Source organism: Somniosus microcephalus, chromosome 12 (genome assembly GCF_052327205.1).
Source record: "Somniosus microcephalus isolate GS21.2 chromosome 12, FLI_Smic_1.0, whole genome shotgun sequence".
Taxonomy (NCBI): Eukaryota; Metazoa; Chordata; class Chondrichthyes; order Squaliformes; family Somniosidae; genus Somniosus; species Somniosus microcephalus.
In genome coordinates this window covers 52,633,144-52,660,237 of record NC_140998.1, presented here as the reverse complement: position 1 = coordinate 52,660,237, position 27,094 = coordinate 52,633,144, and the positions used below count along the sequence as shown (strand labels likewise).

Sequence of the window (27,094 nt, the reverse complement as noted above, 5' to 3'; positions counted from 1 at the left end):
GTGTAAGCCTTAACCTCGTAGAGCACACCTACCTCACATCAACATGTCAGAAGATAATAACGAAAATGCTTTGCAGCGAGGAGAAGACCTTAAACGGGCAGACGAAACTGTAGAAGGTGACAATCGATCTATAAGCTCCGGTTACGTCAGATCACAAGCTGGTTCACGGTCATCAGGTGGTTCTAGAGTAAGCGTGGCCATCGCCAGAGCACGGGCTAAGCTAGTAGCAGCTCAAGCCAGAGCTGCGCATGCAAAGAGTGAAATAGAAATAAAAGTAGAACAGGCCCGACTCCAAGCTGAACCCCAAGCCGAACAGGCCCGACTCCAAGCTGAACAGGCCCGATTCCAAGCTGAACAGGCCCATCACCAAGTTGAACGCCAAGCTGAACAGGCCCGTCTCCAAGCCACATTAGAAGCTCTGCAGCAACAAAAAGAGATAGATGCTGCATTAGCTGAGACACAAGTATTCGAGGCAATTTTGGAGGGAGCTGATCCCGAGACAGCTTACTAACCTTTAATTCCCGTATCGTGGCAGAGTCCACGACAGTGCACCATAGATTACGTGAGCGACTATGCCGACATACAGTTTACAAGAGAAAGGGATGAAGGCCCGCACATCTCTACAGATGCAAGCACTTCATATAACATGCCACAAGTTACCAACCAAGGTCAGAGTAGACAGCGTGCCTCCAGCCGCAGAGTCTCCCCCAGCAGGACGGAAGACATGGTGCAGAGGAATAGAATGCTGAATAGAGAAAGTCAGCAGCAAACCCCATTTTGTTTCCTTGAGACCCCCAGAATCAGAGCCCCTAGTCAAGGCAACCCTGGCACAGGTCCCAGTACCTACGACCTTGCCAAATACCTTGCACGCACCCAGCTGGTGACTACAGGGTTAACCAAGTTTGATGACAGGCCGGAGAATTATCGGGCTTGGAAGTTCTGCTTCCATGATGCCATATCGGGCTTAGACCTGTCGGCAGGAGAAGAGCTTGGCCTCCTTATCAAATGGCTCAGCCCAGAGTCCGCCGGACAGGCATGCAGGATAAAAGCGGCCAATGTGGGACGTCTGCCAGCGGGGTTGAAGATGGCTTGGGCGAGGCTAGAAGAAAGCTACGGCTCGCCCGAAGCCATTGAAAGGGCTCTCTTTGACAGGTTGGAGAACTTTCCGAGGTTGACGAGTAAGGAACCCCAGAAGCTCCGCGACCTTGGAGATCTGCTGTCGAAACTCAAAGCCGCAAAGCAGGACGGCTACCTACCCGGTCTATCGTACTTCAACACTTCCAGAGGGGTAAGTCCCATCATTGAGAAGCTTCCATTTAACCTGCAGGAGAAGTGGATAACGTTTGGATCAGAGTTCAAGCGAAAGCACAACGTGGCCTTCCCACCATTCTCTGCGTTCGCCAAATTCATCCGTAAAGAAGCCAAAGCCAGGAACGACCCCAGCTTCAACCTCTTCTCCTCCCACCCAGCACTTGCCAGAAGAGACAAGTTTGACAGACATGGAAAGACACCAATATCTGCCCACAAAATGCAAGTGTCTTCAACTGAGAACACAAAGGTGCAGAAGAAACCTGAGGATATGCGCAAACAATGCCCAATCCACAACAAGGCCCATCCTTTAAAGAAGTGCAGAGGCTTCAGGGAGATGTCCCTGGAAGATCAGAAACAATACCTCAAAGAGAACTCTATATGTTTCAAGTGCTGCTCTTCCACGAGCCATCTCGCCAAGAACTGCAAGGGAGATGCAAAATGCACAGAATGTGAAAGTGATCGGCACATTTCAGCACTCCACCCAGGCCCAGCTCCTTGGAAGTCAGAGTCACCTCCTCCCGCCTCAGAGCACGGCGGGGAGAGAGAGGGAGCTGCCGGTCCGGAGATTACATCCAAGTGCACCGAGGTGTGTGGAGAAGGAGTGAGCGCAAGAGCATGCTCCAAGATATGCCTCGTTAATGTGTACCCTGTAGGACGTTGCACACTAGAGAAGAAGCCAAAGATGAAAGCACACTTCCTAGAATTTGTCAAGAAAATGCTTGTCAATGATTATGCAGAGATAGCTCCTCCACTCCAGGAAGACCAAGAGTGTTGGTACCTCCCTTCCTTCGGAGTCTATCACCCCAAAAAGCCGGAACAGATCCGCGTGGTGTTTGACTCCAGTGCACCATATCAGGGAGTCTCTCTCAACGACATACTCCTCACAGGGCCTGATTTTAACAACAGCCTCTTGGGAGTACTCATGAGATTCAGGAAAGAGCCCGTCACCATCACTGCCGATATCCAGCACATATTTCATTGATTTGTGATGAGAGAAGACCACAGAGACTTCCTCCGCTTCCTGTGGTAACGGGACAATGACCCCAATAGAGACATTGTGGACTACAGAATGCGTGTCCATGTCTTTGGGAATAGCCCATCCCCTGCTGTCACCATATATGGACTGAGGAGGGCTGCCAAGGAAGACGACGACTTTGGCAGTGATGTGAGAGGGTTCATCGAATGAGAGTTCTATGTCGACGACGCACTGAAGTCATTCCCGACCGAAGCAAAGGCCATCAGTACCCTCGGACGAGCTAAGGAACTGCTCGCACTATCCAACCTCAGGCTGCACAAGATAGCCTCTGACAGACCAGCAGTGATGGAGGCATTCCCCCCTGAAGATCGTGCTAAGGACGTCAAGGATCTAGACCTCTTTACTGATGACCTCCCCTTACAGCGTAGCCTAGGAGTGTCTTGGAACATAGCAATAGACACGTTCACGTTCCAAGTCTTAGATGCCAAGAAACCCTTCACACGTAGAGGAGTGCTCTCTACAGTCAACAGCCTATACGACCCTCTCGGCTTCTTAGCCCCTGTCACCATACAAGGCAGGCTGCTCCTCAGGGAACTCTCCACACGCGCTGAAGAGTGGGATTCACCTCTCCCTGAAGAGCTGCAAGCAGAGTGGGACAGATGGAGAGACTCACTCCAAGACTTAAAGGAGATCCGAATACCTCGCTGCTATACGTCTTTCTCTCCCTTAAATGCTCAATTCAAAGAGGTTTGTGTTTTTGCAGACGCATCTGCTAAGGCCATTGCAAGTGTGGCTTATCTGAAGGTCACCACTCAAGATGGACAAAGCAAAATCGGCTTCGTCTTTGATAGGGGCAAGTTGGCGCCCCAGCCAGACCTCACCATACCCAGATTGGAACTGTGCGTAGCAGAACGCAACCTACCCCCTCACAGCAGTCTACGGAAGCTGCATCCTATCATCAACACCGACGGACCGTCTCCGAGGTGGTTCTTCTTTTGTCACCAGAGGACTCCAGTGACAAGTAGAGTTCAGACTATGTGGAGTCGTTAACGACCCCAGACGGGGAGTGTTCTGGACTTATGGACATTTTACATGCAGATAGCACCCTCTGGTGGTGGTTATTGTGTTAGCAGTGTTTGTATGTAGCAGAGGCCCTTTGACCTTTCTACCTGTTTGACCCAGGAAGTAGAATTCCAGAAAGAACCTAGCAGAGCAATGGAGAATCTGCCATGAGGGATTCTCAATCCAATGTAATCTGATCTCATATGTTACGCCAGGCACAATATCTGTGAGTATCTTTGTCTGTTAGCATGATAGTAGCTTTGTCAGCATAGTATTTTGATAACACTATGTTTATAAAAGGTTAATATTTGATATTTACAGAAGTACAGTCCAAATGTTAGTTAGTTATACAATTAGTCTATTCTACTGTTGTAAATATGTTTATATCTTATGTAATATCAAATGTATAGTACTCGGTTTATGTACAAAACATACTTTGTCTTTGTTTACAGTTTCACAAATTTGTTCAAGTAAAGCTTCAAAACAGCAAAACAGCTTCATGAGGAATTATTTGAATGAGTGTTTAACTTGCTGGATAACTAGATAGGAGCACGCCTAGCGGGGCCAGTAGAATGTATGAAGAGAGATTGGGTAGATTAAGCTTATATTCGCTAGAGTTTAGAAGAATGAGAGGGGATTGATGTAAGAAAAAGGAGTCTTACCATCAAGTAACTTTAAAGTAAGCTTTAAGTAACTTATAAACACACTATATACAAGAGAGGTCTTTACCATGCCTCTGGTAGAAGCCTCTTACAATACTGAACAGTCCAGTATTTATACCAGTCCAACAGGAAGTGACATATGACAGGAAGTGAGGTATGTACACAGTTCATAGTTCACAGTTCACAGGAAGTGATGACATAACTTCCGGAAGTTATTATTATCACATTCTTCCCTCCTGCAGGATTAGGAGGCTGTGGTCTACCTTTTGTTCTGCAGCCGCCGAACGAGGAAGAGTCGCACCCGTTTGGATTCCCGTTGTAGAGGGTCGCTGGTCCGCTTACATGCGGTTGGCCATTGGTCAGAGTCTGTGTGGCCTGGATTGCCCTGTGAAGGGTCGGGGAGATCATGGCTTCGTGTACGAGCCCCAATAGGTTCAAAGTCGGACTGCCTCTGTTCAGAGGGAGGTGCAGAGCTGGTCTGTGGTGGATCAGTACTTTCATGCGCGGTACTGGGAGGGTCGCAACTTTGAGTACGGGGTTCTACTGGCACCAAGCTAGTTGGTGTCCGATCAGGATCCTGGAGAGGGGTACCCGATAGGTCCCAAGAGTTTCCTGGTGAAATGCCATCACCCGATGTCCCACTAGGTCCTGGTGGGCAGGGAGCCAGATCCCGTAATGATACGGTAGATTCTCGGCCGTTGGAATATCGTATGTTTGCATAGGTGGGGTTGGCATCGGTTAGTTCGACCTCGTCTACGAGAGGGTCATTTTTAGACGTCCGGACGTATCTTCGGAGTAATACAGGTCCAGGAGTAGTTAGCCATGACGGGAGTGATGTCCCATGAGATGAGCGACGCTGGAATCCAAAGAACCGCTCATGAGGTGTAGTATTTGTGGCTGTAGAAAGCAGGGACCGTATAGAGTGCAATGCATCCGGAAGCACTGTTTCCCATTGCTGGTCTGGTAGGCCCCGAGATCTTAAAGCGAGACGTACGGAATTCCAGATGATACCGTTATACCTCTCTACCTGCCCATTTCCGATGGGATGGTATGGTGTTGTTTTGCTTGTAGCAATTCCCCGTTCTGAGACGTAGTCCTTGAGTTCCCTTGACATAAAGGATGGACCCCAATCTGAGTGAATATAAGCCGGCATGCCACAGAGAGAAAATACCTGCTCAAGGCAGCAGATTACTGTGGACGCCAGCATATTGGAGCAGGGGAAGGCAAACGGAAAACGTGAATATTCGTCGATCATGGTGAGCAAATATGTGTTCCGAGTTGAAGAGGGCACTGGGCCCTTAAAATCGATGCTAAGTCATTGCATCGGTTGGGTTGCATGTATGAGTATACCATCTGAGGGGCGGAAGAACTGAGGTTTTAATTCCGCACAAAGCCAGCATTCGGAGCATATTTTCTTTACATCTCCAGTGGAAAAAGGGAGATTCCGTGATCGTACGAAATGTAGCATGCGCGTAACGCCAGGATGACACAATCCATTGTGGACATCCATGAGAGTAGAGGATGACATAGTGGAGCAGAATGCCCGTGTGAGGGTGTCCGGGGCCACATTCTCCTTGCCAGGCCGATAGAGAATGGTATAACCAAAAGAGGCCAGTTCCATCCTCCAAAGTTGTATTTTATTCTTAATTTTGGTTCTTTTTTGATTATCGAGCATGAAGGCGACTGATCGTTGGTCCGTGATCAATGTAAAGTGCTGGCGAGCTAGAAAATGGTTCCACTTCCGTACTGCCTCTATGATGGCTGTGGCTTCTTTCTCAACCGGAGGATAATGTAGCTCGGCACCTTGTAAGGTCCTGGACATAAATGCTACAGGACGACCTTCCTGATTCAGAGTAGCCGAGATCGCCACCTCCGAGATATCACATTCAACCACGAAAGGGAGATTCTCATCGATGGAGTGAAGAGCCGCTTTCTCCAACTGTTTTTTGAGAAGGTTAAAGGCTGCAACAGCCGCTGTTCCCAGTGGAAATGATCCAGCATGCAGCAAGGGTTGGATTTTGTCCGAAAAATGAGGAATCCATTTAGCGTAGTATGCAAACAGACCGAGAGCCCGACGTAAAGAAGCCGGATTCTTAGGTGACGGGAGCTCTTGGAGCGGGCGAAGTCTTTCTGGGTCTGGCTTAATGATACCATTGCCTACGTAGTAGCCAAGGATGTTGATGGTCGGTTGCGACTCAACAGATTTGGATTCATTCAGGGTCAAATTACGGCGATGGAGGGCATCCCGAAATTTTTGGAGGTTGGCGTCGTGTTCCTGTTGATCGTGACCTGCAATGGTAATGTTATCAAGATAGGGAAAAGTGTCCCTTAGGTTTTCCTGCTTAACCAGGCCATCCATTGCCCGTTGGAAGACAGCCACTCCATTAGTAACCCCGAATGGGAGGCGACAAAATTGGTACAGCCGTCCATTAGCCTCAAAGGCCATGTACTGCTTATCTGAGACCTTCAAGGGTACCTGATGATAGGCACTTTTTAAATCGTAAGTTGAGAACACTTTGTATTCGGCCAGTTTATTAACCATATCATCAATGCGTGGCAATGGGTAGGCGTCCAAGTCAGTATATTGATTGATGGTTTGCGAATAATCAATGCATAGTCACTGTTTGTGAGGTTTTAGAGGGTTCTTGACAATGACGACTTGAGCCCGCCAGGGCGACGAACATGGTTCGATGATATCCTCTGCTAGAAGTCGAGAGATTTCAGCCGCAATAAAAGATTGGTCTTCCTGATTAAAGCGCCGTGATTTCGTTATTATTGGTTTGCATCGAGGCGGAATACTGGCAAATAATGAGGGTTCATCAAGTGAAGCTGCTGACAATGCACAAAACGGTAATTTAGACGGTATATTAGAAATAGTAAGTCCGGGTTTGGATCCACCGAACTCAATGGTGAGTTTCTTATGCTGTTTTTGGAAGTCCAGTCCTAAGAGGAGATCACTACATAAGTCCTTGAGCACCGAAAGTCGGGTGGAGGGATACATACGACCATGAAGCGTCATATCAACAACACAAAAGCTGGAGATTCTGGTATTAAGTGATGACTGAGCCATCGCAATTGCCTGGTCCGATGGGAAGACATGTAGTTTCAATTTCACAACAATATGTTCCTTAATGAAACTATCAGTACTTCCTGAGTCCATTAAGGCATCTAAGGTATGCCCTTTAATTGAAACTTTTGTGGCTGCATGAGACAGGTTCTGTGGGCAAGCAGCTGTAATTGGTGTTGTTGCACAGAGAGTGGCTAAAACTCTCGGTGTGCTTCTTTGGGAGAGAGCTCGAGAGGAAGCTTGATAGGTCCAACTGGAGCATCTTGATAGGCCCTAATTGGGGCAGTTCAGTAGGCCTTAGCTGGATTGGCCCTCGTAGAGGCCCTTGATAGGCAAACTTTAGCAAAGTGTCCTTTTTTTTTGCAATAACTGCAGATTGCATTGCGAGCAGGGCAGGTTTTCCTAGGGTGAAAAGCATCTCCACAAAAGAAGCATTCCTTCCTAGATTGCCAAGAGGCTGCTAAAGTGGGGTCATCCTCCTCTTCTTCATCAGAATCATCAGAATTAGATTCCCCCATGATAGGGTTCACCTGAGACCGCTTGAATTGTCTGGTTGCAGTTACAGCAGCAGATCGAGATCTGGGCAGCTGATAGAGGTCTGCATTTCTCTTTGCCAAATCCAGAGAACAAGCTAGGTCAAAAGCTTTTTGTAGCTCAAGTGTTTTACTTTCTAGTAGACGCTGGCGTATAAATGGAGAGGCAATCCCGCAGATGAAAGCATCACGAATCATTTCTTCGCGGTACAGCTCAGCTGAGGCTGCCTGAAAGTTACAATCTATGCTGAGCCTGCGAAGTTCTTGCAGGAATTCATTAATTGATTCCCCTGGCCCTTGTTGGGCTGTGACCAATAGATGTCTAGCATAGACCTCATTTGGGGTCTTGGCATACAGTTTCTTAAGTGCCCGAATCACCTCATCGTAATTATCCCATTCATCAACATATCCAAACACTTTTGGGGTCACATAGTTGATAAGTATCCTCAATCTAGTAGGAGCATCCGCTTTACATTCATCCAGAAAATTCTCAAAAGTACGGTACCAATGCTTCCATACCCTGCCAGCTGCTGGTGTATTCGGGTCCAAGTCCAGACGAATAGGTCTAAGGATTCTCTCCATGATGGGTGGTTCCCTGGATCCTTAACTCCGAGTTTGTCCGAAGGTCTAGTATTTGTGAGTGTAAATACTAAGTTACTTAAATTGATGTAAGAAAAAGGAGTCTTACCATCAAGTAACTTTAAAGTAAGCTTTAAGTAACTTATAAACACACTATATACAAGAGAGGTCTTTACCATGCCTCTGGTAGAAGCCTCTTACAATACTGAACAGTCCAGTATTTATACCAGTCCAACAGGAAGTGACATATGACAGGAAGTGAGGTATGTACACAGTTCATAGTTCACAGTTCACAGGAAGTGATGACATAACTTCCCGGAAGTTATTATTATTATCACAGGGATCTCATTGAAACTTATAAAATTCTAACTGGACTAGACAGACTAGATGCAGGAAGGATGTTCCCGATGGCAGGGGAGTCCTGAACCAGGGGTTACAGTCTAAAGATAAGGAGCAAGCCATTTAGGACTGAGATGAGGAGGAATTTCTTCACCCAGAGAGTGGTGAACCTGTGGAATTTTCTACCACAGAAGACAGTTGAGGCCAATTCATTAAATATATTCAAGAAGGAGTTAGATATATTTCTTAAGGCTAAGGGGATCAAGGGATATGGGGAGAAAGCAGGGACAGGGTACTGATTTTGAATGATCAGCCGTGATCGCATTGAATGGCGGAGCAGGCTCGAGGGGCCGAATGGCCTACTCCTGCTCCTATCTTCTATGTTTCTATGTTTCTATGAGAGCATTTGGGGAACAGTGATCATAATATCATTAGGTTTAGAATACTTATGGAAAAGGACAAGGACAATCAAATGTAAAAATACTTAACAGGAGGAGGGCTAACTTCAGTGAGTTGAAAAGAGAGCTGGCCCAGGTGGATTGGAATCAAAAATTAATAGGCAAAACAGTAATTGAACATTGGGAGGTATTCAAAGAAGAGATGGTTGAGGAAGAGTAAAAGGGTAGTCAAAGGAAGGGTGGGGCCAATTAGGGACCAAAAAGGAGATCTTCTTGTGGAGGCAGAGGGCATGGCTGAGGTACTAATGAGTAATTTGCATCTGTCTTCATTAGAGAAGAGGATGCTGCCAATGCTGTAGTAAAGGAGGCAGTAGCGATATTGGATAGAATAAAAATAGATAAAGAGGAGGTAATTAAAGGTTGGCAGTACTCAAATTAGAAAAGTCACCCAGTCCAAATGGGATGCATCCTAAGTTACTGAGGGAAGTAAGGCTGGAAATTGTGGAGGCTCTGGCTACAATTTCCCAATCCTCCTTGATTATGGGGTGGTTCCACAGGACTGGAGGATTGCAAATGTTACACCTCTGTTTAAAAAAAAGGGAGCAGGATAAACCCAACAACTACAGGCCAGTCAGCCTAACGTCGGTGGCGGGGAAACTTTTAGAGACAATAATCCGGGACAAAATTAATTGGCATCTAGAAAAGTATAGGCTAATAAAGGAAAGTCAGCACGGATTTATTACAGGCAAATCGTATTTGACTAACTTTATTGAGGTCTTTGATGAAGTAATTGATGCACTATCAATTGCTACAAAAGGCTGGAAAGTTGAGAAAGTAACAGACAGGCTTTTATTACCAAAGAACAGAGCATGCCTCTTGTGGTTGCCTGGTATCCAAAAGGGCCGGGGGCTGCCGCTATTGTTGTACTTGTCTGTGCATGCCTCAGCTGACTCCGCCCCTGGCTCCACCCTCATGGCTGGATATAAAGGTGGCTGCTCGGCAGCCCCCGGCCCTTTTGGATACCAGGCAACCACAAGAGGCATGCTCTGTTCTTTGGTAATAAAAGCCTGTCTGTTACTTTCTCAACTTTCCAGTCTTCTGTAGCAATTGATAGTGCATCAATTTTATTACCAAAGTTAAATGTTGGCTGCGAATGCTGAACAACAGTACTAACAGTGAACAACAGTACTAACAACAGTGGTGAACAACAATACTAGCAACAGTGGTTTACCACAGTAATGAAGAGGGTTGATGAGGGTAGTGCATTTGATGTTGTGTATATGGACTTTCAAAAGCTGTTTGACAAAGTACCACATAATAGACTTGTTAGCAAAATTGAAATGCATGGGATTAAAGAAACAGTGGCTGCGTGGATACAAAATTGGCTAAGGGACAGAAAGCAGAGAGTAGTGGTGAATGGTTGTTTTTCAGACTGGAAGGAGGTATACAGTGGTGTTCCCCAGGGGTTGGTATTAGGACCACTGCTCTTTTTGATATATATTAATGACTTGGACTTGGGTATACTGGGCATAACTTCAAAGTTTGCAGATATTACAAAACTCAGAAATGTAGTAAACAATGAGGAGGATAGTAACAGACTTCAGGAGGACATAGACAGACTGGTGAAATGGGCAGAAACGTGGCAGATGAAATTTAATGCAACAAATTGTGAAGTGATACATTTTGGTAGGAAGAATGAGGAGAGGTAATATGAAATAAATGGTACAATTTTTAAGGGGGTACAAGTACAGAGAGACCTGGGGGTGTAAGTGCACAAATCTTTGAAGGTGGCAGGACAAGTTAAGAAGGCTGTTAAAAAACCATATGGAATCGTTGGCTTTATTAATAGAGGAATAGAGTACAAAAGCAAGACAGTTATGCTAAACCTTTATAAAACACTGGTTAGGCCTCAACTGGAGTATTATGTTCAATTCTGGGCACCACACTTTAGGAAGGATGTCAAGGCCTTGGAGAGGGTGCAGACAAGATTTACTAGAATGGTACCAGGGATGAGTTATGTGGCGAGATGGAGAAGCTGGGTTTGTTTGCCTTAGAGCAGAGAAGGTTAAGAGGAGATTCGATAGAAGCATTCAAAATAGTTAATGTTTTTAATAAGAGTAAATAAATAAACTATTTCTAGTGGCAGAAGGGTCGGTAACCAGAGGACACAGATTTAAGGTGATTGGCAAAGGAACCAGTGGCAACATGAGGAAATTGTTGTGATCTGGAATGGACTGTCTGAAAGGGTGTTGGGAACAGATTCAATAGTAACATTCAAAAGGGGATTAGATAAATATTTGAAGGGAAAACAATTATACATAGGATTACATAGGATATACGGCACAGAAACAGGCCATTCGGCCCAACCAGTCCATGCCGGCGATCATGCTCCACTCGAGCCTGCTCCCGTCCTTTCCTCATCTAAATCTATCAGCATAACCCTCTATTCCCTTCGCCCTCATATGCTTGTCTAGCCTCCCCTTAAATGCATCTATATTATTCGCTTCAACCACTCCCTGTGGTAGCGAGTTCCACATTCTCACCACTCATTGGGTAAAGAAGTTTCTTCTGAATTCCCTATTGGATTTCTTGCTGACTATCTTATATTGATGGCCTCTAGTTATGCTCTTCCCCACAAGTGGAAACATTCTCTTTGTATCCACTCTATCAAAACCTTTCATAATTTTAAAGACCTCTATTAGGTCACCGCTCAGCCTTCTTTCTTCAAGAGAAAAGAAACACAGCCTGTTCATTCTTTCCTGATATGTATACCCTCGCATTTCTGGTATCATCCTTGTAAATCTTCTCTGCACCCTCTCCAGTGCCTGTATATCCTATTTATAATATGGTGACCAGAACTGTACGCAGTACTCTAAGTGTGGTCTAACCAAGGTTCGATACAGGTTTAGCATAACTTCACTACTTTTTAATTCTATCCCTCTAGAAATAAACCCTAGTGCTTGGTTTACTTTTTTTAAGGCATTGCTAACCGGTGTCGCAACTTTTAATGATTTGTGTATTTGTACTCCAAGATCCCTTTGTTCCTCTACCCCACCTAGACTCGCACCCTCCAAGTAATAAGTGACCTCCCTATTCTCCCTACCAAAATGTAATACCTCACATTTATCTGTGTTGAACTTCATTTGCCAATTATATGCCCATTCTGCAAGTTTATTAATGTCCTCCTGTAATTTGTGGCAGTCCTCCTCAGTATTGATTATCCCCTCCCCCCCCAATTTGGTGTCATCCACAAATATAGAAAATGTGTTTTTGATTCTAAAGTCTAAATCGTTAGCGTAAATTGTGAACAACTGTGGTTCCAGCACTGATCCTTGCGGAACACCACTACCCAACTTCTGCCGCTTTACCCCTACTCTCTGCTTTCTGTCTTGAAGCCAGCTAGCTATCCATTCTGCTACTTGTCCCCTGACTCCACATTCTCTGACCTTGTTTATCAGTCTATTATGGGGTACCTTATCGAAGGCCTTTTGAAAATCTAGATAAATTACATCTACTGCATTACCATTGTCTACTCTCTCTGCTCCCTCTTCAAAAAATTCAATGATGTTGTTCAAACAAGACTTTCCCTTTTGAAATCCATGCTGACTATTCCTTATCATATTTTTGGTTTCTAGATGTTCTTCTATTTTCTCCTTTAGTAGGGATACCATTATTTTTCCTACCACCGATGTTAAGCTGACTGATCTATAATTCCCTGGACATGTTCTATACCCCTTCTTAGTATTGGTATTACATTAGCTATCCACCAGTCTTCTGGCACTACACCTTTTTCTAATGAATTATTAAATATGTTTAATAATGTCTCTGCTATCTCTTCCCTAGATTCTTTTAAAATCTGTGGATGCAACCAGGGGATTTATCCTCTTTGAGTTTGATTAGTTTATTTAATATATCCCCTCTTTTTATTTTAAATGCACTTATCTCATTACTAATCTCATCATCCAATGTCAGGTCCACCTGTTCTATCTCCCTGGTAAATACGGAAGGAAAATAATTATTTAATATTTCTGCCATCTCTCTAACATTACCTGTGGTATTATCCTGTCTATCCCTTAATGGCACTATTCCCATCCCAAACTTCCTTTTTTATTGATGTGCCTGTAAAATATTTTACTATTTTGTTTTATGCTCCTTGATAATTTAATTTCATAGTTCCTCTTTGCCTTCCTAATTGTTTTTTTGACTTTTCTCCTAATCTCATATTCTCCCTTATCATGCGCTCCCCTGCTATCCATGCACCTTACTCTCAATTGTTCCCTTATGGCTTTATTCATCCATGGAGTCTCATTACTGTTTAGTTTGTTCTTTCCTTTTAGCGGAATATATTGTTCCTGCACTCTGTTGAACACTGTTTTATATGTTTCCCATTGCTATTCTACATCATTGTTTGCCAATATTGTTGCCTATTTTATTTTCCCAAGTTCTATTCTCAGCTGCTCAAAATCAGCTTTTCTCCAATCTATTAACCTGGTTTTTGTCATACTTACGTCCTTCTCAATTATTATCTTAAAGCATATTATATTATGGTCACTATTGCCTAGATGTTCCCCTATTTTTACTTCTTTTATCTGCTCTGGTTCATTCCCCATTGCTAGATCCAATAGCGAATCCTCCCTTGTTGGGCTTTTTACATATTGGGCTAGAAAGGAGTCCTGTACACATTGTAGGAACTCCATTCCCTTATCCCCTTTACCTACCTCTTCTGTCAGGGTAGTTGAAATCCCCCATGATTATTATTCTATGTTTTTTACTCATTTCCCTAATTTGTCTGCATATTTCTTCCTCCACCTCCCTTCCACTATTAGGGGGTCTGTAGACTACGCCTATTAGTGTGATTGATCCTTTATTATCTTTTATCTCTATCCATATGGATTTTATTTTTGTCATGCTGATAGCCATGTCACTTTTTTCTACTGTCATTATGTTATCCCTAATAAGTACAGCTACTCCACCTCCCCTTTTTACCTCCCTATCTTTTCTAACTATGTTATACCCTGCAATGTTTAATTCCCAGTCCTGATTTTTCTGTGGCCATGTGTCAGTAATCCCTACTATGTCTGGCTCCTTGCAATGCATGATTGCCTCCAGCTCCCCTGTTTTATTACGGACACTGTGTGCATTGCTGTACAGACAGGTTAACTCATTTTAATAGGATTTCCTCTCACTTTATGTTTAACCATCTTTTTAGACTCCTGTTCTATAACGCTATTTATTCCCTTCCCATCAATGTCCTCCCTTACTTTATTCTTTCCTATGCTCTCTTTTTCTGTTTTGTTTATATTTAGACTGGTTACATTTCTTGTAGATCCCTTCCCCCATCTTACTAGTTTAAAGCCTTTGCCACCTCCCTTTTTACCCTTTCTGCAAGGACATGGGTCCCATTCCGGTTCAGGTGTAGCCTGTCCCATTGGTACAGCTCCTTCCTGTCCCAGAACTGGTGCCAGTGTCCCATGAAATGGAACCCCTCTTTCCCACACCAGCCCTTTAGCCGCATGTTAATTCTCCTGATCTGTCTGCTTCTATACCAATTTGCACGTGGCTCGGGCAATAATCCAGAGATTATTATCGTCGAGCTCCTGCTTTTTAATTTAGAGCCTAGCTCCTGATACTCTTTCAGCAGGACCTCCTCCCTGTTTCTACCTATGTTGTTTATTCCAACATGCACCACAACAACTGGATTTACCCCCCACCCTTTCCAAGTTCCTTGGGGAAAGAGCAGGGATGTGGGATTAATTGGATAGCTCTACCAAAGAGCTGGCAGAAGCACGATGGGCCAAATGGCCTTCTTCTGTGCTATATCAATCTATGATTAGGATTTTGCAAGCCAAAGCTAAGAATGCAGGAGGTGCAACTTTAATGGAATTTAAGAAGTATCAAAGGATTTGTGTAAAGAATTATAGCCTAGTTTGGAGACAGCATGTCTAGGATTAATTTGCTGAGATCCTGGGAAAGGTGTGACTGTTTACATGCAATATTATCTTATCTTCAATAACAACAGAAAATGCTGGAAAAAACTCAGCAGGTCAGGCAACATCCGTGGACAGAAATTTGAGTTGACGTTTCAGGTCGAACCCTTCTTCAAAACTGGAAAGAAAAGATAGATCAGAGGCAGGGCTGCGATCGGACAAAAGAATAAAAGAAACAAAAGAAGTAAAAAAAGAGACAATAAAAGGTATTAGAAACTAGACGAGATGGTAATAGGCTGAGATTAGGTGTAAAGTGTACTGGCAGGGCAAGAGACAGCTGCCAGGTGTGAGAGAGAAACAAAAGGAAAGGGGGGGGGAAAGGAGTGGAAAAATTTCAAGAAAAAATGAAATAGGGGCTGAGGTTATGATCTGAAATTGTTGAACTCGATATTGAGTCCGGAAGACTGCAGAGTGCCTAATCGGAAGATGAGGTGCTGTTGACAAGAGTCCCTTTACATTCCAATGAGAATGTGGAACGTGTGGTGCAGCATTGCCGCCTACTGGTGCAGTAGTATATGACACACAAGGATCGCATGACAATAATCTCAGAATTGATAGGTTAAGAGCAAATCATCTGACCTTGCTTAGACACTGTCCCTGGGGATGAATAAATGTGGACAAATTTCATTAGTTCTTTGGTATTCTGTGCTGAGGGGTAAAATGTTCACAGACCTGATGGGTATCCTACTTGTGAGTATACAGATTTGCTTGTACTTTCTGTCAATAATTGATAAAACCAAGAAGTTAATTTATCTCTGGCATCCAAACCAATATAATATAGATTGACCTATTTGATTAATCTAACACTGTGCCTCCCTTGTGGGTTTTATTATACTATGGCTTACTTCGGACCAGGCATTTTGATAACGATTTGATCCAGATAAATGGGTAGTGAGTTATTTGGTTGATGGTAGATTGTCTTTCAGCATCCACAATATTAAAGAAAGAAAGAGCTTACATTTATATAGTACCTTTATTTCCTCAGAATGTCCCAAAGTATGTCACAGCCAATTAATTATTTTTGAAGTGCAGTCACTGTTGTTATATAGGCAGATGCAGCAGCAGTCAATTTGTAGACAGTGAGGTCTCACAAACATCAATGTGATCGTGATCATGATCACTTAATTTGTTTTGGCATTGTCAGTTGAGGAATAAATGTTGGCCAGGACACTGGCCCTTGGTCTTCTTCATGTTGTGCCTAAGGATCTTTTATGTCCACCTGAACAGGCAGATATGTTGCACTTGCCATGATATTCTTTGATGATAAAAGTCATTATATTGATCATATATATCTGTACATTTGGTTTAGGTATGTTAATCATGGTTACTGCCCACTAGAGAAATGCTGGGAATTGTACATTTTTGGTTGGGAATGGTCTCTGTCACCCATGCTCCAGTTGCAATTTTCTTTTGATGTTTGGGATAAACTTTTGCTTTTAACTACCTTCATTTCTAAAATATTGCAGAATCTCCTGGATCCTGCTGTGAAACTAGTGCACTGACCTAGACCACACTCATTTTCTTTGTTTTTGTAATGGATGTTAAAAAGAACATTTTACTAAATTGAAGAATATATGGATACAGGAAGGCATAGAGAAACAAAAAACCACATACTCAATTCATAAAGTAGAAAGTCTCAAAGTTGTACCATCACATTATACCAAATATAAAGATCAATATATTGCAAAATTTCACAGTGCACATTTAAAAAATAATTTTAAGATGTCCTAAATAGTAGCTCTATACAAATATTACAGTATCTTCCTCTAAATCATTTATGAATAATGTGAACAACAAAAATACATTCCAAGTTTGAGTGTGGTAAAGAGATATTTATCATAGAAATTCTATAATTATTGGCAAAAAAACTATGAATAAAGTAAGGAGTGAGGGAAGATATGCTTCATACTTTTTAAATAATGAGGTGAGTAAATAGCTTTTTACCTGAATTGCGAATGTAGGATGAGAGAAAATGCTTTAAAAATGAATAAGTCATTGGATACGTTAAAATTTAGAATAAATTCCTCCATAAGAGCATTAATTTGCAGATGAAACTATCACCTAATGCAAAAAAAATCCTTATTTTGAAAGGGTCCTGAATTAGCGAATAAGGGAACCAAAGGATAACAGATGGATAAATGAATTAAATTTACCTGGTCCATTGATTTTTATTATTTATGAAACTTCACATTCCCTTCAGAGAAGTCAATCAGGCAATCATTTTAGCACAGTAATCTTTTTGCGCTTCCTTGGTCACCATTATGTAAACACAATCAAAGCACTCCAGTAAACCAATATCCAGGTTTTGTGCATCTGTAAATTTTTAAATAATTACTAACTTATGATTCAATGATTCACTAGGAGACCACCAATGGTAGTTGTGGACCTGGAATGTGGCTTGTGGTCATCAAGAGCCCACGACAGCCTTAGTGAAACAGTGATTTGTTGTTTTTTAATGATAATAATATGAGTCAATCAGGTCCAAGTGCGATTAACACTTACCATATGCAATACTTTCAAATGTGATCTACAGTTTACATGTATGGCACTTTCAAGTACGACATTTTCCTGCACATTCCAGATGAATGCTAGATGCAGAGCTTTCTAATTAGATAGATAGATAGATAGATAGATAGATAGATAGATAGATAGATAGATAGATAGAAAGAAAAGCATATGTCCTTTCGAAAACAAAATGACTTAGAATGACTTCCCAGGGCTGTCATCCTACTGAACTCCACAAATAAACTCTAAAGCCTGCACATCTGCCAATGCACTTTATTATGTTTATGTTAATGTATTACAAGCCAAATGAATGTTGAATGTTTAAATGTCTTAATCTAAATGTACACTCTCGGGAGCCGCAAGCCTACATTTCATTGTACTGCACGTGTGCACTAACAATGACAATAAAGTTGATTATTATTCTTATTCTTATTATGAAGTCAAACAATTGGGAACAGCAGTATGCAAAGCTGCTCCGCTAAAAGAGATGCCAAAAAATGTGACTCTGAGTTAGTAATATTCTGTAAAGATATGAAAACTAGTCCAGAAGGTTGCTTAACAGAGATAGAGTTATTTCTGTTGAGTGGGATTTGGCTATAGATAATTTTTGTCTGTCTTTCAACATAGCCCTTAAAAGAGAAGACATAATGCTATATCTGTGAAGCGATGTGCTGTTTAGACACGTATTAACCTCTTTGTAAATGACAACTAATTGACTAAAGGGCGAAGATTATTCTGTACAGACAATACAGCAGATTACTGCTCTGCAAAACTCAAATATGTAATGGTAATCTCAAAAATAGATTTGGTATTTAACTGAAAGAGTTATTTCCTTTTTAAGTTTGAGGGCATTTTCCTGCTCAGTGTTGAGAAATGAAACACCTTTTCCATGTTTTACCCAAAGAAAATAAAAAGAACTTCTGATAGTACACACTTCGAAATGGAATTATGAAGTAACACCGATTTTATCTGGGAATGCAAAGCGATGAACTTCCAACTATTACCCTTGTACTGAAAGTTTCTTTCAATGATAAAAGTGAAAAAGCCAAGGCCAATCACCACCAGGGTTGAAAAGAGAGGAAAATGACTAATATGCCGTTCTTGTTTTCTTTACATTTATTTTCTTAAAGAAAATTAAGGATATGCTAGCTGAAATTAATTGAGATATTTTCGGCGTTCACTTTTGTAATTAGCGTTCAATCAGGAAATATGCCATTTCTAAGTGTTTTAATCAGGAACAGAACGCATCGTATTATATTTCCGAAATAGCGCGTCTGTATAAAATATGATCTAAATTAATGTTTCCATGGTTGCCCCAGCATTTTTTCCAACTGATTTAGAATCGCGGATTCTAACGTTTTCAGACGACTGTGCAGAAGATAATACATGTTCACTGAAATCAGAATAATTTATTGGGTTTTCAGTTGAATAAACATTTTTGGTATATGTATTTATTATCTGTGATAGTTATTTTCGTAACACGCCGCAATCCATGCTTGGAAGGAAGTTGAAGATAATTTCAGATTAAAGTGACATGGAAGCTAAATGTTAGCGGTCAGGCTGCTTGGATGCATTTTCCGGAAAACTGGGATTCATAAAACAGCACGTTTACCGCTTGCCTTTTACTTGAAATATTTCAGTAATTACAAAAAAACAACAAAGTACAGTTTACTTGCAGAAATATACGGTTTTCTACATGAATGTTTATATCAACACACCAAAGACAGCAGTATATGTGAGTTTAAATATGTAAAACTAATAAAAATATAACAGTGATATTTAGTAGTATTCCATAGTGTGAGATAGGAATAATAGCGCAGAAATTGCACATTCCGAAGATTAATACAATAGCGTACTTTTCTAATTACACTAAGGTAACCATAGAATTAATTTGAAAAAATTGTTCTGTGATTATTAGTTAACATCCACTGTATAACTTGATGACTTGAACTACTTTCTCAGACCCTCAATACCAGGTATCCTTCGAACTTAGTTCCATTGATGGAAGTACTTACTGTGAAATATTTAGGCTGTTGCAGTCCCAAGTATAACATATTTATAGGTGGTCTTGGAGCTTGGCGGTAAACGCCTGGGGGTAGGTCGCATGATTTGCATCTGCTTGGGAATGGTGGCGATCTGCCGACCATAAAGGAAGGGGGCAACAAATTAAAAGGCGGGGCGGCTGATGCGTTTGCTACGACATCAGAGGCTGCGGAGAACAATGCTGAAATCGATGTCAGTTTCCTGAAACGCAGACTCGATTCTAAACAATATTTGTATTTTACAATATAAGAGTCACTGTTCGCAGGATCAAGCGACAAGATTGGAAAAGTGTTTGCATGTTCAGCAATATATAAATAGATAAAGTGATGGGAGGAGCGGGGGTTCTCTTAATATTTTTTCTATATTACAGTATGCCAGAACTTTAGTCATCTCGGACATAGAACTCCTAGTACTTCTTAAACCAGATCTATGGCTAGCTGGATAATTAAAAAGTGACCTTTGGATTATGTATGCTATCACGTAGCTGTAGTGTAATGTCCCATTTCCAGTCCTGCTCAGCTTTGTGAAGAGTTTTGAATGCTGTGTCTCTTAAAATAAAAGTTAGGTTGAGAGGATTGCACTGTTAATCTTCTGGGAATAAAAATTATTGAGGGTTTCGAGTGGAGAGACCAGATTTCTTGCATGCATTTATTATCTATCAGTTATTAAGATACAGATCTCCCTATGGGGAACCTTTTGTGCAATTTGACATTAGCTGTGATATTGTTGGTGGACAATGTCTGTCAGGTGTGTCAAGCCATACTTGCGATTTCGGACACTATCAGCAGTAATGCTGTCTGTCAAAAACATTAAATATGGATTTTAATTACAGAGGGGTATTGATGTGATTACTTTTAATTGTACAATAGTTCGCCAACCCTCAGATTGAAATTTAGGGAAAATTTTCAAAATTTAATGAGAAACTGCTTTTTCCTACAAAACCACACTTGAGGATATCCAATATGGCATAGAAGTTAGGAGCAGGAGTAGGCCATTCGGCCCCTCGAGCCTGCTCCACCATTCAATGAGATCACGGCTGATCATCCAAGTTCAGTACCCTGTCCCTGCCTTCTCCCCATATCCCTTGATCCCTTTAGCCCTAAGAAATATATCTAACTCCTTCTTGAATATATTTAATGAATTGGCCTCAACTGCCTTCTGTGGTAGAGAATTCCACAGGTTCACCACTCTCTGGGTGAAGAAATTCCTCCTCATCTCTGTCCTAAATGCCTTACCCCTTATCCTTAGATGGTGACCCCTGGTTCTGGACTCCCCGGCCATTGGGAACATCCTTCCTGCATCTAGTCTGTCAAGTCCTGTTAGATGTAAGAAGTCACACAACACCAGGTTATAGTCCAACAGTTTTATTTGAAATCACAAGCTTTCGGAGCGCTGCTTCTTCATCCGGTGAAGTGGAGAGATGCCTGTAGACACAGATTATATAGTCAGAGAATAATGCCAGATGATTACAGGTAATCTTTCTAACTGCCATTTATCACCCCTCGGCAGAGAGATAATCACAGCAATCAAAGGTGTGAATGGTGTCCAAACAGGTCAGTCAGGAAAACATTACATCAAAGAACAATGAGGTGGGGTCACAAGGGGTAAAATGTTGCAGATGCTGGGGTCTGTATGAAAAACAAAAAACAGACAAAAAATATTTTCTTTGCTGGAAATCACAGCAGGTCCGGCCGCATCTGTGTAGAGAGAACAAGCCAACGATGACTCGAGTCTGGATGACCCTACGTCAGGTGGGGTTACATGTAGCGTGACATGAACCCAAGATCCCGGTTGAGGCCGTCCTCATGAGTGCGGAACTTGGCTATCAGTTTCTGCTCTACGATTTTGCATTGTCGTATGTCTCGAAGGCCGCCTTGGAGAATGCTTACCCAAAGATCGGAGGCTGAATGTCCTTGACTGCTGAAGTGTTCCCCGACTGGGAGGGAACACTCCTGCCTGGCGATTATTGCGCGGTGTCCGTTCATCCGTTGTCGCAGTGTCTGCATGGTCTCGCCAATGTACCATGCTCCAGGGCATCCTTTCCTGCAATGTATGAGGTAGAAAACGTTGGCCGAGTCACATGAGTATGTACCATGTACCTGGTGGGTGGTGTCCTCATGTGTGATGATGGTATCTGTGTTGATGATCTGGCATGTCTTGCAGAGGTTGCCGTGGCAACCCCAGCATCTGCAACATTTTACCCCTTGTGACCCCACTTCATTGTTCTTTGATGTAGTGTTTTCCTGACTGACCTGTTTGGACACCATTCACACCTTTGATTGCTGTGATTATCTCTCTGCCGAGGTGTGATAAATGGCAGTTAGAAAGATTACCTGTAATCATCTGGCATTATTCTCTGACTATATAATCTGTGTCTATAGGCATCTCTCCACTTCACCTGACGAAGGAGCAGCGCTCCGAAAGCTTGTGGTTTCAAATAAAACTGTTGGACTATAACCCGGTGTTGTGTGACTTCTTACATTTGTCCACCCCAGTCCAACACCGGCATCTCCACACCATAGTCCTGTTAGAATTTTATAAGTTTCAATGAGATCCCCTCTCATTCTTCTAAACTCCAGCGAGTATAAGCCCAATCGACCCAATCTCTCCTCATTCAAACACTTCTGAAACCAGGTAAAGGCTGCCTCAGATTATTTCATGAGGATTAGAAAACCTACTCTGTGCTCGTTGTAGTCCTAATAAAAAAAAGTACCTATTTCTAACCAAATAAATCTGTGGTGGTAGTTTGCGAATTTTGAAATTTCTGGAAATAAAACGCTGGTCAGTAAAAGTGACCATGAAGCTGTCGGATTGTCGTAAAACCCCAACTCGAACAATAGTTGAGTTTTTCCAGCATTTTCAATAGTTGACTAATGTCCTTCAGGGAAGCAAACCTGTCGTTCTTACCAGGTCTGGCTTATATGTGACTCCAGTCCCACACCAACCTGGTTAATGAACTCTTAGCTGCCATCTGAAGTGATGGTGTGGAGATGCCGGAGTTGGACTGGGGTGGACAAATGTAAGAAGTCACACGACACCAGGTTATAGTCCAACAGCTTTATTTGAAATCACAAGCTTTCAGAGCGCTGCTCCTTCTTCAGGTGAAGAAGGAGCAGCGCTCTGAAAGCTTGTGATTTCAAATAAAGCTGTTGGACTATAACCTGGTGTCGTGTGACTTCTTACATTTGGCCATCTGAAGTGGCCTAGCAAGCCATTCAGTTCTATCAGCACCTTCTCAGAGCAACTAGGGATGGGCAATAAATGCTGGCCTTGCCAGCGAGGCCCAGATCCCGAGAATGAATATAACGAAGCGCTGTATATGTGTGGTGTTGTTGATTAGCCATTCCTGGTGAAGACCGAGATATTTCCCACTGTAATAATCTGCCCCGCAGCTGCAGCAGTAGAATGCTTTCTGAGATTACACAAATATGCTTAAAATTATTATCCTTTATAAACTGGCAGGTATCAAATTCATTTTTGGCATCCTCGAAAGCCAGTAGTTATAAATATATGTTATTTAAGCCGGTGAAGTAGAATCTACTACAATCAAGACACATTTCCCGATAAATCCATAGAGAATTCATCAGTCTTATATTTCATCATTAACGTGTTATTAACAGATAGTTATCCATATCGAGCAGAATATTCTTGCGATACTATGTTGTTATTCCAGTTGAACTGTACAAGTCATCCAAGATTGGAGCCCAATCAGCTATGTATATGTATTTGAGCCCCCTCCCCCCACCACAATGAAATAATGCAGATCTTTACAAATGATATTCCATATATGTAAAATGTACCGGTGCACATAGTTTCCAAAAACTGTCAGACTGTATTTTCCAAATCCGTTGAAAAGAAAAATGCATACATACAATAACAACTTGCATTAATATACCACCTTTGACATAGTAAAATGTCCCAAGGCGCTTCACAGGAGCGTTATCAAACAAAATAAACACCATTCCGCGCCATATGATGAGTTGCTAATACCATAAATTGATGTTTTAGTTAAATAATTTATTCTACATTTAATTTATAATTGCGCCGAAAGACATTGCTATAATTGAGTATTGTCCAGCGCTGTTTTGGTAGCTATCTTTACTAATGAAGATGGGCTCAGCGGTTTCGGATAACTAGATCACATAAGGTATATATATATTCCATTGTGGTCTCTTGAATGATACTGATAGACAACATCAAGACTGTTGTATGGCGAACATACATCCATGCATCTTTAAATAATCCTCACCTTTAATGTTTTCAATTGTTTGTGCAGAAACACAACTGAGCAATGGCGACGTACCAATGTGCACCGATAAATTCAGTTCAGCGATTTGGAATATCTTTGTACCGCGCAGAAACATTTATATTGGGATGCTCTATTGCTACAAGCTTCCTGGCGTAAACTGGCCCGCAATGTCACGTATTATAGCAGATTAAATTGATGCTTTCTGACAAGTCTGTACAGAGAGCATTTTATTTGCTTGGCTGCTACAGCATTGATTGTAAACATGTGGAAATAATGTAGACAATAAAAAGGTGTAGAATGTCAATTCTTAACACATCGTAATCCAATAATATTAAAAATACTAACAATACCAATAACCTACGCAGTACAATCATTGCAGAATGCCTTTAATCGACAAATACCTTGTGTATGCCTAACAATTCTGAGAGAGATGAAAAGTACAAACAAGGTGTATATAGCACATTTTACATATTTCTTGATACATATAAAATATTTTGCAACTGTTGCATTATTAAAGGCCATTTCCGTAATAAATGCGGTTCATATGAACCAGTATATCCTCTGTACTTTAAAACATGCTCATTCTGTTTATTTGAAGAAGCAGTGCTTACATCGATCCGCATAATCCCACTGAAGTGTTTTGCAGTGAAAATACTACAGAAAACAAAATAGAGAAAATATATTTAGTACCATCTCAGAGTTCGTATAGGAAGATGTTTGCTTGCTACGTGATAATGAAATGAGAAATAAAACGCGCGATTCAATAATTGTTAGTTTTGGTGAAAAAAATAATCTTTATCCTCTTTGAAAACCACCACCCTGAACCCGAAACCGTCATTCTGCCACGGTGCATTACTTTGCTCTTAGCAGGTTGAGTCCTTTTTAAACTGTGGTTTCATATATTTTTTTAAAAACTGACTTTGTTACAGCTGAAACAGCTGCCATCAGACTAGGCGCTTGGCGTTCATGCATCAGCGACTCGTATTGGATTGTACAATAGTTTAGTGCACTGAAGGCATTTCCACAACCTCGGAAATCACTCGAAGTGGCTGGAAGGGATATCTTCAGCTCAACTGTATAGAACGGTGAAAATAATATAAACACGTGCCTTGAGAAGGCTTTTAATTTCAACCAAACCTGATTTTTTTTGTCTCCAAAAGGGATATCAAAACTTCAGATTTATGTTTTCTAACTGGAAGCAGCAACATTCTCCGTCCACATCCCCCTCCCCATCCGGAATTTTGGAAGCTAATGCTGAACTCTATTTTGAAGGGTTTACAACTGTATGAATTCCGTTATTTAATCTTCAGAAGTAGGTTAACGCAACGGGTCACAACGTTTAAAGGAAACCGCAAAGAATGGCTACAGTTCAAAATACCTCAGATTATTTATAATATAATTTAATTAAGACTTCATTGAATATTTTTCCGATGTGGACATGTACGTCAATGGTACATGTAGAATGAATGAATGCATTACATTGAACTTGACTTTACCATTAAGAAAATACTGCATTTTTCAGAAGCTAGCAGCAGGTTACATGTGATGAAAAAATATATTTATTTTGCGAGCCTTCAGTTTGGTGGAAATGTCCCAATATCCATAAATCTAAGTAGATTTTGCAGCTAATGCTTTGTAATACGGTGTAACGAATGGGCATAAAAGTGTAATACTAATCACGGAGAGATTGGATAATTGACCAAAGCAACGCAATGTTTTACACCTTGCACATTGCATATTATTAGAAATAGAATTTAAATACAAATATACATACTGAACCAAGATTGGAGAGAATTTAAATTTGTCACATAAGTGACTATTTCAGACTGATCCATATAATATTTGTATGATATCTGAATCGTATATCCGAAAACGTCTGCATTATGATCTATAGATGACTGAACGAATATTAAATTCCCTTCCCTTTTACCCATGGACATGATTTTTATCCAAGCCGTCAATTTTTTCATTTCCTACGTTCTGTTAGATCGATCAAATACAGAAAGGAAGGTCAGCATGTTTGCTTTTCCAACGAGCGTGCTGTTTCTTTGGAGGCGATGAAATCCTTGCCCTTGCTTCTGGTTGATTGGCAAACTTGACAGTGATTGACAGGCAGCCATGGCAACCAGGCACCGAATCTGCCAAGTCCAATAGAAAATCAGATGTGGGCTGAATGTTTTTCCCCCCCTTTTAACAGCATCTCATCATCGCAACCGCAAAGGATCTACTGCTAACCCTGGCACTTGGAGCACCAAGTTCATATTTGGCGTCTGGGAACCTAACTAGAACGCACCGTCTGTTTGCTTTGCTCGTTGGAGTTCGTTCCTTTGACTTGGCTTTGCATTTATCTAGCTTTGTCTTTAAAAAAAAAGAATCAATGTTCCAGCTGCCAATTCTGAATTTCAGCCCTCAGCAGGTGGCGGGGGTTTGTGAGACGCTGGAGGAGAGCGGAGACATTGAGCGCCTTGGTCGCTTCCTCTGGTCCCTGCCAGTGGCCCCAGCAGCATGCGAGGCTCTCAACAAAAACGAGTCCGTCCTCAGAGCTCGGGCCATCGTGGCATTCCACACTGGCAACTTCCGAGAGCTGTATCATATCCTGGAGAATCACAAGTTCACCAAGGAGTCACACGGCAAGTTGCAGGCCCTTTGGCTGGAAGCGCACTACCAGGAAGCAGAGAAACTCAGGGGTCGCCCCTTGGGCCCAGTGGACAAGTACAGAGTTCGAAAGAAGTTCCCCCTGCCCAGGACCATCTGGGACGGAGAACAAAAGACTCACTGCTTCAAGGAGCGAACGAGGCATTTGTTGAGGGAGTGGTACCTGCAGGACCCCTATCCAAATCCCAGCAAAAAACGAGAGCTTGCTCAGGCCACCGGACTTACACCTACACAAGTGGGTAACTGGTTTAAGAATCGTAGGCAAAGGGACAGAGCAGCAGCAGCTAAAAACAGGTCGGTATTATAATTTCTTAAGTATCTGTAGATATGTGTTGGATAAATAAAAATCAGGCAGAATGGATTAACTATTTTGTCAATTTCAGTTGCAACACATCAACCAGCTACGACTGAAATTGTTAATATCCGTATGATTTTATTTTGTAAATTTAGCAAAATGTAACAGTATCCTAGTTTGCATGTATCTATGCAATTTGAAAAAAATCGTGTTTAAGATAATAAAACATGACATTGCATTCAATTAATAGACGGGAAAACTGGATTGGTTGATCTATCGATGCCTGTCTGTGTCTGCCTAAAACCGTTGTGTATTTCACCGTGAAGTGGACTCCTTTCAACCATATCTGATGGAGGGAAATACTTCAACATACAGTTCGTGCAATACAACTGAACCAAACCTTAGTGTTAGGTACATTCGATGGTACTATATT

The 27,094-nt window shown here is 41.9% G+C and overlaps 2 protein-coding genes across 4 annotated transcripts in view; one reads left to right on the top strand and one right to left on the bottom strand.

The window, feature by feature from the left end:
- The window catches only part of LOC147109187 (protein SIX6OS1-like), a 232,393-nt gene extending 212,856 nt beyond the window's left edge, over positions 1–19,537 (bottom strand). Inside the window, exon 1 of one of the 2 annotated variants that reach the window (XM_086002859.1) lies at positions 19,435–19,537. The gene's annotated coding sequence lies outside the window, so the exon portion shown is untranslated. The remainder of the gene's footprint in view (positions 1–19,434) is intronic. The other variant, XM_086002857.1, reaches the window with a different exon arrangement.
- Positions 19,538–25,927: 6,390 nt separating this feature from the next.
- The window catches only part of LOC147109186 (homeobox protein SIX6), a 101,036-nt gene continuing 99,869 nt past the window's right edge, over positions 25,928–27,094 (top strand). For both annotated transcript variants that reach the window (XM_086002855.1, XM_086002856.1), the window contains exon 1: positions 25,928–26,660. In XM_086002855.1, coding sequence (XP_085858981.1) covers positions 26,089–26,660 — 572 coding nt within the window. In that variant the 5' untranslated portion in view covers positions 25,928–26,088. The remainder of the gene's footprint in view (positions 26,661–27,094) is intronic.